This window comes from Schistocerca americana, chromosome 3, assembly GCF_021461395.2.
Source record: "Schistocerca americana isolate TAMUIC-IGC-003095 chromosome 3, iqSchAmer2.1, whole genome shotgun sequence".
In the NCBI taxonomy this organism is placed as follows: Eukaryota; Metazoa; Arthropoda; class Insecta; order Orthoptera; family Acrididae; genus Schistocerca; species Schistocerca americana.
In genome coordinates, this window is record NC_060121.1 from 708,341,831 (window position 1) to 708,354,236 (window position 12,406).

Below are 12,406 nucleotides of genomic sequence, written 5' to 3' on the forward strand. Positions count from 1 at the left end.
CCATTGGCAACGACGCGTCAGAGTCGCGTCGGCATCTTGCTCCCTGTCTCCTCCCCGTTGGTCATCTCCCGTTGAGAGGCGGAGTTTCTTATGACGCTTCGGCGCGACCGCTGTGTCCACCCCTGTGGAGAGACAGGGGTCAGTACCTGCGGGCATGGGCCGGCGTCCGGAGCAGACGCCTGTGGTACGACGACGGTGGTGTGGTGGCGGGCGTTGTGTCCTTCAAGGGCGTCTCGCCGTGCGGCGCCGCCGTCACGGCGTCGTCGGCGGCTGAGCTCGCGGTCGCGTGGGACTGCAGCATGGACGCGGCGTCTTCCACGTACGTAAGCGATAACGCAGTCGGCACAGCTGACTGTACTGGTTCGCAAGTGGCACCTGGACAAGGCCGCGCTCGAGCCAGTTTGATCGGACGTGGCCTTCCTGTCCACAGCCGGCTCACGTCCCAGGTTGACCGTCGTAAATAATGATGGCTCGCCAAGCGCCGATGAACACGTACGACGGCACGTGTTTGCGGAGTTCGATGCGTACCTGTCGGACTCCATTGAGAAGGTGATAAGTTTCAAAGGTGTTCCACTTCTCCTGCATGTAGCTTAGGACCGTGCCATGTGGACGTAATGCGCCAGTGACGAGAGCGGACGGGACTTCGAACGGCATTTCGAATATGCGCACCGTACGTATTGCCACACCCGCGTTGTCCATGGTGACCGTGCTGGGGTCACCGTCTGCATGGCGAAAGCGGTAGCCGTTGCTGGAACGTCGGAGTAGATAGTCACATGCCTCTTCGTTCTTCATCTTGAGACAGACAGATTGTACTGGAAGTGATAGACAGATGTATGCCTATGAGCTCGTGGGGATAGACATGCATGTCGCCTCTCAAAAATCGTTCCATTTCATAAGCCTTTGGACGTGCGAGGGAATCGTCGAACGTGAGTTTTATCGTCGCCCGGCGGTAAGAGAATGCCATATCTAGCGACAGCTCTAAGTCACAACAATGAAACGCAGTGCGTCGCGCAGCGAGTAAACAAACACGTCCGGAGCGCTGCTCAGCGCGCCGCGCATCCGAGTCTTGTCACGCTAAATGCCTTCTGCTCCCCCTAGACCACGGGTGTTCTGCTAATCTACCGATAAGAAGAACCATCATTATTCTAAGCAGATCAGTAACTGTAGCCGGAGACAATGAATTTTAGCTTCTTTTTGATTTCTCAAGTCATATCTATTACAGAAAATTCTAGTACGGTATGCCTACAGTACCGCTACTTCGTTGACACTATCGAAGATACGACTGACGTTCCGTTTTTAAATTGAAATAATAAAATTAATTCCAAGGGCTCGACGATAATTAGGTGTCGTATTATGACCATAGGTCGATAGTGGCCCGTTTACACAGTATATGGCAAATTTTGCTGTGTCTTAGATATCAGGAACCCACACATAGTAATGGCATAATCTGAAAGTCAGATTCATGTCTGAGGGAAGTAGTGAACTGGCTTTGATTTACTAAGCATCTATGTCACCCGCAGGCCAGGGCCTGCACGTAAGTCGCCCACTCACTGCATGACAGAACGTATGCTTAGAGTCAAAGGGCCTACCGGAGTGGCCGAGCGGTTGTAGGCGCTTCAGTCTGGAACCGCGCGACCGCTACGGTCGCAGGTTCGAATCCTGCCTCGGGCATGGATGTGTGTGGTGTCCTTAGGTTAGTTAGGTTTAAGTAGTTCTAAGTTCTACGGGACTGATGACCTCAGATGTTAAGTCCCATAGTGCTCAGAGCCATTTGAACAATTTTTTAGAGTCAAAGATAAGTTCCGTTCCGGAGACTCTACTCGTTTCCCAACAATGCAAGATTGCTCACCTGAGTGTGCTGCCATTGGTGAAGATGTAGAAGGCAACTTCTGAGCGCTCCTGCTGTATTCTGGTCACCAGTTTGCCCAGGTCCGTGGCTATTGTCACCTGAAACAGATCAGGGAGTCAAAGGTTACGTAAGCTTAGTTACTCGAAGGAAACTTATAGTGGGGAAAGAAATAGTTACTCCCCAATGGTTGCTCGGCACTAAAATATGCGTGGTATTACGTTAAATTGATTGATAATCATTATGTAAACTTCGACGTTGTTAACAGTAATGCATTGCAACTGTTGCGCTTCCATCATTCAGTCATACTTGGGCATATTGACAAACGACAGACGAAGTACATCGACAAGTCACACTTACAAGCCAGTTAACTTTTTAAAACTCCATATGTTTCGAGCATACGCCGATGGATCGTCAGTTTACTACGTATATATCTATACTTGTAATTATTTTCGTTATTATCGTGGGGCTAACATTACCTACATGTTTGTGCGTTTCCGAATAGGCCTACACTATTACACTCTCGTGAGTGTCATCAAGAAAATCCCCACCTGGTGCGCATCCTCCATCAATTCCTGCCGCTTACACCTGTTCCCCTATTCCCCGGCCCGACCCGCAGCTCCACCCCAACGAGAGAGTCCGAAACTGAACTGTGTCGCACTCATACTGCCGTAGCTTGTGACAGACTATTTCTCGGTTCAGAATAAAGCACATCACAGTTTATGAGAACTGGCATCCAGAAAAAATAGTCCGAGTAAATCTACGCTTGGAGGATGTTTAGAACAATACAATAAAAATTATTCATTACCATCTATGCTAATACTTCCTCTCTAGAATAATTTTTTGCAGTCTATGTTGAGATTGACAATGGCCTCGTCGCAGTGGTAACACCATCTCCCGTCGGATCACCGAAGCTTCGCGCTGCTGGGCTTGGCCACCACTTGGATGGGTGACCCTCCGGTATGCTGAGTGCTGTTGGCAAGCGGGTTGAACTTAGCCCTTGTGAGGCAAATTGAGGAGCTACTTGACTGAGAAGTAGCGGCTTCGCTCACGAAAACTAAAAGGCCGGGAGAGCTGTGTGCCGACCACATGCCCATCCATATCCACATTTGGTGACGCCGATATGCTGAGGACGACACGGCGGTCGGTTATTACCCATGGGCCTCCCGAGGCCTCTTCGTACGGAGTTTAGTTTTTTAGTTCTATGTTGACATCGGGAAACCTCCAAATTCCGACGTAGCGCACTATATTTGATCTTTTAAGGATAGTTATGAAATCAAAAAAGATTATTAATTTTTTGTGGTGGTCTTTAGTCCGAAGACTGGTTTCATGCATATCTCACGGCGTTATTCTGTGCAAGAATCCTCTTCTCCGAATAACTGCTACAACTCACATCGTTTTGAACCTGCTTGCTGTACTCGTCTTTTGGTTTTCCTCTACAATTTTTATTTGCCCCCCCCCCCCCCTCTCCCCAATTATCCTGAGTGCCTCCCCAACAGATCTACCTATATAATATTCACCATTATTCTGTGGCACCAAATTCAAAGGCTTCTCTTCTGTTCTTGCTGTACTGCTTATCGTCCACGTTTCTCTTACGTAAATGTCTACGCTGCAAACAAATGCTTTAGGTAAAGCTTTCCTAACAGAGAAAATCATAACAAGTCTCTTCTTCAGAAACGCTTTTCTTGCCATTGCTAGTCTACATTTTATACCGCCTCTGTTTCCGCAATGATCAGTTATTTTACTGCGCATGTAGCAAAACCCATCTACTCGTTTGATTTAATTCGAACACGTTCCATGACATTTGTTTTGCTTTCGTTGATGTTCATCTTATAGCCTCATTTTAAGACACCGCTCATTCTCTTCAGCTGCACTTCCAAATATTTTGCTGCCTGTGACAGAATTTCACCCACATCGGTAAATTTCAAAGTTTTTCTTTCATCTCCCTGAACTTTAATTCTCTCGTCTCTTTGGCTTCCTTTGTTCCCGATGTACAGAGTGAAAAACATAGGACAACAGCTATAAACCTTTCTCATGCCTGTCTTAACCGTTGTTTCCTTTTCATGTCCATCGATTCATATAACTGCTGTCTGGTTTCTTTCCAAGTTGAAAGTAACATTTTGCTTCTTGTACTTGACCTCAGCTACCATCAGAATTTCAAATAGTGCATTACAGTCTGCATTGTCAAAAACTTTTCTTTAAAAGCTAAAAAGTAGTTTTGTCTTTCTTTAACGGGTCAGTATAGCTTCCCGTGTACTTATATTTTTCCGGAACCTAGAACTATCTTCCCAGCAGTTGGCTTCTAACGGTTTTTCCATCATTCCGTAAATAATTCGTGTCAGTATTCTGCAACGATAATTACTTAGACTAATAGTTCGGTAATTCAGTAAGCACCTGCTTTCTTTTGAACTGGAATTATTACGTTCTTCTTTAAGTCTGCATGCATTTCCTCTGTCTCATTTCGGGTCATTCAGCTGCCCTTACCGTTTTATATTAACCCGCGCTACGACTGTATCAGGAATGGTATGCAGACAGACGACAGCCATATACTCGATATATGTTCACTCTTAGGGCTTTGGGCGACTGTTAGCAAACGAAATCATACGCTAAAATACACAAGTGAGGATTGGCAATGAGTTACACGATCATTTTGTAGCAAGACATACCTTACTTATGCCATACCTATCCAAGTGTCTCAAATCTTTCTTTGTGAAATTAGCGGTATAGTCATAAAGGTTTCGTTGTCGTCGTAGGTTTATTCCGTTTATAGTATTCAATATTTCATAAATGGTTCAGAAAAATTGACTTATACAGTGTGTTTCACCATCGTAAACAACGAAATTAACAGGAAATTTCAAAACGGATGACATGTAAGTAACAACTTTCAGGTATGTAACCCAATAAAAAGGTTAATTTATGACTCGCCGTGTTAATGTGCTAAAATCGTTTTATAAACAAAATCTGTGCAATAGGTCTAAGATGTCTTCGTGTGCTTTACCCCTATATTCTGTGACATTTTGACAATATGCTTCACGCTTTCACAGTCAAGAGGCCAACAACGTTGCTCTCTCATGTGGCGTTGGATAAAACGACATCAGTAGGGGCAGCTGATTCAGCAAGTGTATCTTGCGCACCAGGTGGAATAGTTTTGTCATGGCTGGCTCTCCAAGGGATACTAGTAGTTCTCAGGAAATGTCGTCAGTTCGAGGGGTCTTGATTCGGCTTAGATCTTTCAGATCACTGTCAGATTCTTCTCGGAGTATCATTATACACTCCTTCCTCTTTTCAGCTTTCCATTCATTATTTGGTACTGGTTTTCCATCTGACCTCTTGATGTTCATGCAGCTGTTTCTCTTTTCTCCAAAGGCATCTCCAATTTTCTTGTAGACGGCATTTATCTTTCCCCTAATTACACGTCATTATATATCTTTACATTTGTTCTCCAGCCATTCATGCTTAACCATTTTTGCACTTTCTGTCAGTCACATTTTCTAGACGTTCGTATTCCTCTTCGGATTCTACATCTACTGCATTTTTATATTTGATCACTTCGTCAATTAAATTCAGTATTTAAACAGTGAAAACTCCAGGTTGAAATGTCAACTATATAAGGAAAAGGACAGACTGCCACTCATCGTAAAGACGACAAGTTGAGTTACAGACACATACAACGAGAAGGAGGTTTTTGCCGAAAGCTGAATGTGTAACCGTCGTTTTGTTGTGCCTATCTGCAACTCAACTCAATATTTCACGTGATATCTAAAGATTTCTACTAGGCCAAGTCTTTTTGCTCATGTGAACCATTGCTACCTTCAGTACTTCATCCCTCAAAGGTTCTTTACGCTGTTTCAGTCAATCGTTGCGAAATGCTCACTTTGATACTCTCAACAACCTCAGCTTTTGTAGCTTATACGAGACCCGTCTCCTTTATTTCCTGATTAATAATCGTTTATTTATTTACTTTTCTATATATGAAGGATATCAACATACACTCTAAGACAAAACAAAACAACGCTCGACCAAAGAATTATCTAAATGATATGGAAATCGATAGATATCGTGTACCTGGTCATTGGTGCTCATTTCGAAGCGGGCCTCATAAATGAAAACGATTTAGGCATTGAAATTCCAGGCGTAAGACGTTTCTGCAGACGCATCGGACAGCGGTGGCATAAGAATCTCACTGTTGCCCGCCGTGCGGCCCGACTAACAGGAATGGTGGTTTGGGGTGCCATTTTGTTTCCCTTTAGTTGTCGTTCGCGGCACCCTTGCTGTACAGCGGTACGTCGACAACATTCTACGCCTCGTCATGGCAAACCATCCTGGGCTTGCGTTTAAGCAAGATAATGTCCGTCCACATGCGGTGAGAGTTTCTACTGCTTGTCTTCGTGCTGTCCAAACCGTACCTTGGCCTGCAAGGTCGCCGGATCTCTCCCCAGTTGATAACGCTTGGAGAATTATTGGCAGGGCCATCCGATCAGATCGGGATTTTGATTATCTGACTCGCCAGTTGGACACAGTTTGGCACGATATTCCTCAGGAGGACACCCAATAACTCTGTCAATCAATAACAAGCCGAATAACTGTCTGTATAGGGGCGAGAAGTGGACTAAGATATTCCTGACTGTGTGAATTTGTGAAGCTGTTTATCTTGAATAAGTCATCCAAATTTTCTGAAATTATAATCTTTTATTTGTCTGTACATGTATATGACATCTACCGATTTCATCCCATTCGGATAATTCCTTCATGGTGTTTTTTTTTTTTTGTCTAATGCTGTATGTCGTGTACTTGCTCATTTCCACATATTTCAATAATCGTCTACTGGGCCACTTAAAAGAATTATGTTTACTAGTGAATCGTTGAATTATCGATTACATCACTTGAAAAAGTACGGCGGCGCATCGAACTTACGGACATCACACCTTCTTCAAAGAAAATTGCTTCAGCTGCAAATTTCAAAAGTTTCTTCTGTAAAATGATGCAGCTCTACTTTAGTAGCAAAAGCTCTGCCGATTTTTGGCTTAAATTAACTGAAAATGATTTTCAAGAAACAGTAAGAAGTAATTCTATGCGTAAGTGAATTTCGACGTTACCTTATATCGCGCAACGGGTCAGTACAAACTGAAGAACTTGTCACTTAAGAGCACAATGTGGTGCTACAAACAAACAATACAGGCTGAATGAAGGAGCTTATGACTAAGGAACACACGTACCTTTACATCTCTCCCTCTCTCTCTCTCTCTCTCTGTCTCTCTCTCTCTCTCTCTTTCTCTCTCTCTCTCTCACACACACACACACACACACACACACACATTTCAATTGATAGGTAAGTGGGTAAAACTGAGATAATTTCTCATGCAGAAGGAGTGGTGAAACGCAGACGATATGAGACACACACAGGCAGAGAGAGATATAAACCGGAAACGGCATCCTTATCTGGCATTCCATTATACTGTATAAGCACTTTGGGGTGCTTTTATGAGATTGTTTGCTAGGGGTCGGTATGCTATTATGGTTACATAAATATGGACGAAAGACAGCGGACCGTGTTATTATGCTAGCAACTCAGGCCTTGTGCTACTAAAAGGATTGCAAGGACGCGTTTTATGAAACAACAGATTTTTTGTTGCTAAATTATTTATGAAAATATGATATTAGCAAAGAAAGAAGAGCAGTATGATACAGTGCTAAGGTAGAGAATTGATATAGACCCGGAAATCGTATTAATTCATATACTTTCGTTTCAGAAAAAATGCATCCGCCTTTTGAGAGCGTTACTTCCTGTAATCTACTAAACAGTTTGAAGCATCGTTCACATGTTAAAACTTCGTTGCAAACGAAGAGAAGAAACAGCTTTGAACCTTTCAAGGTGGGAAACTAGAAAGTTAACCGTCCGCAAACCGCTCAGTTACCCTAATGAAAGACGTATAGCCGGCCGTTGTGGCCGAGCGGTTCTAGGCCCTTCACTCTGGAAACGCGCGACCGCTACGGTCGCAGGTTCGAATCCTGCCTTGGGCATCGATGTGTGTGATGTCCTTAGGTTAGTTAGGTTTAAGTAGTTCTAAGTTCTAGGGGACTGATGACCTCAGTTATTAAGTCCCATAGTGCTCAGAGCCATTTGAACCAAAGACGTATACTGAACTGTAAACAGCAGAATACTCGCAGGTGCTTTTGAGTTTTTAAGGGAGGTTACGAGGATCCTAGTAATGGCTATGTACCGCCATCCAAAGCTTTGTCAACGACGCCGCGCCGTAAGGTTGGTAAGAACGTTACAATTTCTCGTCCCGTCGTGCTACATTTTTGAAGTGATTCAAATCTGTAGAAAGACCATTTAAGAATTTTTCAGATACATGTAGTATGTATAACATACATTTCAGCTCCACCGGTCTACCCTCAGACGGGCCGACCGAACGCTGTGTCACACTCAAAAATGGCTCTGAGCACTATGGGACTCAACTTCGGAGGTCATCAGTCTCCTAGAACTTAGAACAACTTAAACCGAACCAACCTAAGGACATCACACACATCCATGCCGGTGGCAGGATTCGAACCTGCGACCGTAGCAGTCTAAGCAGTTCCAGACTGTAGCGTCTAGAACCGCACGGCCACTCCGGCCGGCTGTGTCACACTCGGCCAATGGCGTCATTTGAAAGCATTATGGAGAGACCTGAGGGCAGCATACCGCTACCGGCTTTGCAGACATCCTCAGTTAGCGTCAAGAAGCTACGTGGACGCCATTCCAGTCATCCCCGCAAGGAAAGATCCCTGGCTGCATTAGGAAGTGAAACCAGTCCTCTCCATGCCAACCAGTCGCGCTGACCCTCAGCTGCGGAGGAGGACCTGTGTGCACACTATACAGAAATAGTTAACACACTGCGGATCGAAATCAGCCTTTTGGTATGTGTGAGTCAAATTATAAGAAAGAGAGAGTGACATGTCACGCGTAAGTTGGGATTCAAATTCCTGAAAACAGTGCTTGAAAATGGAAACCGTGTATAGGATATTCAGTGTACAAATATGGACCTGGCATTAATTCGTTCTGGAAGAGTTGCACTATATATCAATCTTAGTTTCATGTTCGGCAACAAATTATTAAGACGATATACGGACAGTTTACAAAAACACATTATCTGGCGATGTTACTGAATTTTCAACATGTGAGGAACTGTTTTGTTGCTGAAATTAGGTGAAGACATTCTGCGAACGAAAGGTTAAGAACAGGTCGCTTTTTCATCTGCTCTCAGTCGGAACTCTGTTAGAGTTTTCTAACACGAGATAATTTGGTTAAATATGACGCATAGTTGTCGGCTAATGTATCAAGTAGTTACACAGTTTCGTTACGAGAAATCAGAGATCTAGGTTTGTAATAAACCAGTTATTACTTGTTCTGATCCGCCTGTTTCTAACATAACAAAATATAAGATTCATTGAGCCGTGTGCGGCTCGCGTTGTTGCCGTTAGTAACTTGGCATCTTGTATAGCGGTAGGGGCGTCTCGTTTTCTTCGTGTGTTAATGGCACCACTGAGTTTGCTAGTATTGTTTGTCTGCGAGTGGCAGCAGAAGCGGTTATCGATAGCCAGTACTGTGGTACTGTCTTTGGTGTGACCGCTTGTATTTCCGGGTCGTCGTGTGTGTCAGGCAGTACGGCTTCGGACGGAGCAGCGAGGAGGTCCGCAGTGCAAGAGCAGGCAGGGACCACTGCCGGCGTGTAGGCACTGTCGCAACGAGGGACTGTAGCCGACGACCGAACCCAGGATGTTTGAAGTTGAGTGAACCTTATCCAGTAGTGAAGCTTCCACTGTTTGAGATATCGCTGTTGTCAGCATGTTGCTACTCTCAGTGTCGGTGACACCAACAGCAACAAGTGGAGTCTGTCAGGTCGGCAGAAGCTATTAGCCACCTTCTGCTGCCTGATATTAGCTTGAATTTGGTATTGTTATTGGTGAACTGCAACCAGCGGCATCTTACTGCCTAGTGGCCGCTAAGGGCCCAGTTACCTGCCCTGGAGGTTAGCGTAATTTTCGGCGGTGTACTTTTCCTCGTCTTGCTGATGCTGTCCAGCATGGCGTGTAATTTGACAGCTTCCTTGACTGGGGTATGGGTAATTGTTTTCCTTGTCTATGTTGGTTATAGTTGTTCCTTCTGCATTTTGGTGTTTCAAACACCAGATTCTGGAGACGCAGTACTATCTGTCACTTCGCCCTCGCCTGAATTAGTTCATCGTTGTACTGGTTATCTGCCGTTAGGTGGGTTTGGTAAGAGGGTTGCTCGCCGTTTAGACCATCTCCAGTTTGAGTTGCCCTCCTTAGGTGAACATTACTCTGGGCTGCTAGTCTCACTGCTTGCACAGCTGTAGTGACCTTCCTCAGGTCGATCCGTGGAGCACTGTCTGTAGTGTCGGTAGCTGGACCGACACCGTGATGTTGATTGCTGAAAAGGAATGCTAAACTAACGCTGTGGCCGATAGTGCACGCACGGCAATAAGCATACGGGCGTGAAGTCTGGAACATAAAAACTTATGAATGAATAAGAAGAAAAGTATGTAGATGCTTTTTACTTAACTTTTAATAATTCCTTGGAATACATCTCTCTTGATTACTCGTAAGCTATAGGCACTGATACAAATGGCTCCTTGCTAGTTCGTAGCCATTAACTTAGCTGATGGCTATTATGTCTCTCGGCTAATGAGAGAGAAAGGCTTCGTACCACTGGGCGATAGCTAGGTTCGCGTACAACTGTGCGGTAGCTTGGTTCTCGTACAACTGGGGCCGAGTCCACTCTCGTCTCACGAGACCTGCCTTGGTGGTGGCGCTAGGTCTGCGATCACAGTGGCGACACGCGGGTCCGACATGTACTACATGGACCGCGGCCGATTTAAACTACCACCTAGCAAGTGTGGTGTCTGGCGGTGACACCACACTGTCTGTGGATCACCCCGTCTTACTTGGTCAAGTTGTCAGAATTGTTTAAATTTTACTTTAATGTTTTCACGTGTAATTGTCTTCCTCACTTGTAATTCCGGCCTTCAGCCGTTTATTGTTTGTAACATCGCTTGTAGCTTTCAGCCGACAGATAATTTTCTATTCTGTCTTGATAAGGCCTTCAACCGTCACTATAGCTTGTTGCATTTTGTTAAGTTTCTTTAAAAAAGGTTTTAGTATTTTAACGTGTAATTGTTGTCCTCACTTGTAATTCAGGCCTTTAGCCGTTGAGTATTCTAAAATTGCTTGTGGCCTTCAGCCGACAAAGAATTTTGAATTCTTTCTTAGTATGGCCGTCAGCCGTCAGTGTAGTAAATTCCTTTAAAATGATTGTTGAAAATTATTTCCTCAAATAAAGTGAATGTGTTTACTGTAGCCAACGGTAGCTGATTACTGACCCCATCAACAATCGTTGCCTCCCTGACTACCAGGTCCCATTCATGCTGTAAGAAAACATGATGAAGAATATTCGAAAACGTCAGTGACACAGCTGTCTGGTGTATAACTAAGGCTTCTCCTACGCTAGTCTGAAAACGTGGGTCTGCTATGCAGCACAAAATTTTTGTCATTTTCACTTCGTCTGAAAAGTTCTCCCGCGCCTTCTCCCCTTCCTACTCTTTCATGATTCTCGGAAAGGAGGTTCGGCAGCCAAATAATGTTTCTATTCTTTAATCCGTATAAATTTCTTTAGTATTTTTTCCTGCTACGTATATCTGTTTTTTTCCTTCCGAGCAACATAAATTCTTTCATTTTTACTAAAACAACGGTAAAGCTTAATTGGACCAGAACTTAATCAGATGGAAGTATGCCATAGAGCTCATTTCAATAAATGGAGAATGTTCTCTGCTTGTGGGAAACTTCTGTAGTTTTATTCATACGAAATCGGAGAATGTTTTCGCGTTCATCAATCTCACCTACCCTTTCACTCAGCCTGAGAACGTTCTCAGGCGATTTATATTCTCTGACTTGCTTTATTAATCAGAACCTGAGAATGTCCTCCGAATTTCCAGGAATAAAGTACATTCTCCGTTTTATTCATACGACACAATGTAAATTCAGAACCTGTGCTCAGTTGCACGGACCTCTTACCAATCTGTTTAATCTTGGATGAAAAAGTAAACACCGGTCTATGTGCTCATTGTGTGCTGACGATGTTGACTCTCTCAGACCGCGCTCTTCTATATGACGTAACAGTGTGATGCTGTACAGTAACGGACGATCGTAAGGGAGTCTATGAAGTGTGTTTTCCTGTGTCTGTTGTTGCGGAAGAAACACACGCTTTATAGATGCGCGTCAGACTCCACCACAGAGCTTGGTCATTCGCTTCCTGTGGACAGATCGCCTTTAACAGCGTCCTACGACCTCCCTACATAGGGCGCTTAGAGTGGTTTGAGATTTAATCAATTGCATTGACAGAGAGCCGAGTGATTGGATACAGCTGGCCACATACGTTCTGCCACTGGTCGAATTTTCACGATGAAAAGTCTTTGTATTCATTACAGGGATGCAAACCGGCTATCTCCAGGTTGAGCCACATTTATTTCAGCGTTGCAACTACCTTACAGTGGAAGGAGA

General features: G+C 44.3%; 1 protein-coding gene across 1 annotated transcript in view; it reads right to left on the reverse strand.

Annotated features, from left to right (window-relative positions):
• Window positions 1-12,406, reverse strand: part of LOC124607395 (receptor-type guanylate cyclase gcy-19) — a 444,813-nt gene that overhangs the window by 357,497 nt on the left and 74,910 nt on the right. Inside the window, exon 2 of the mRNA XM_047139717.1 lies at window positions 1,850-1,947. Coding sequence (XP_046995673.1) covers window positions 1,850-1,947 — 98 coding nt within the window. The remainder of the gene's footprint in view (window positions 1-1,849; window positions 1,948-12,406) is intronic.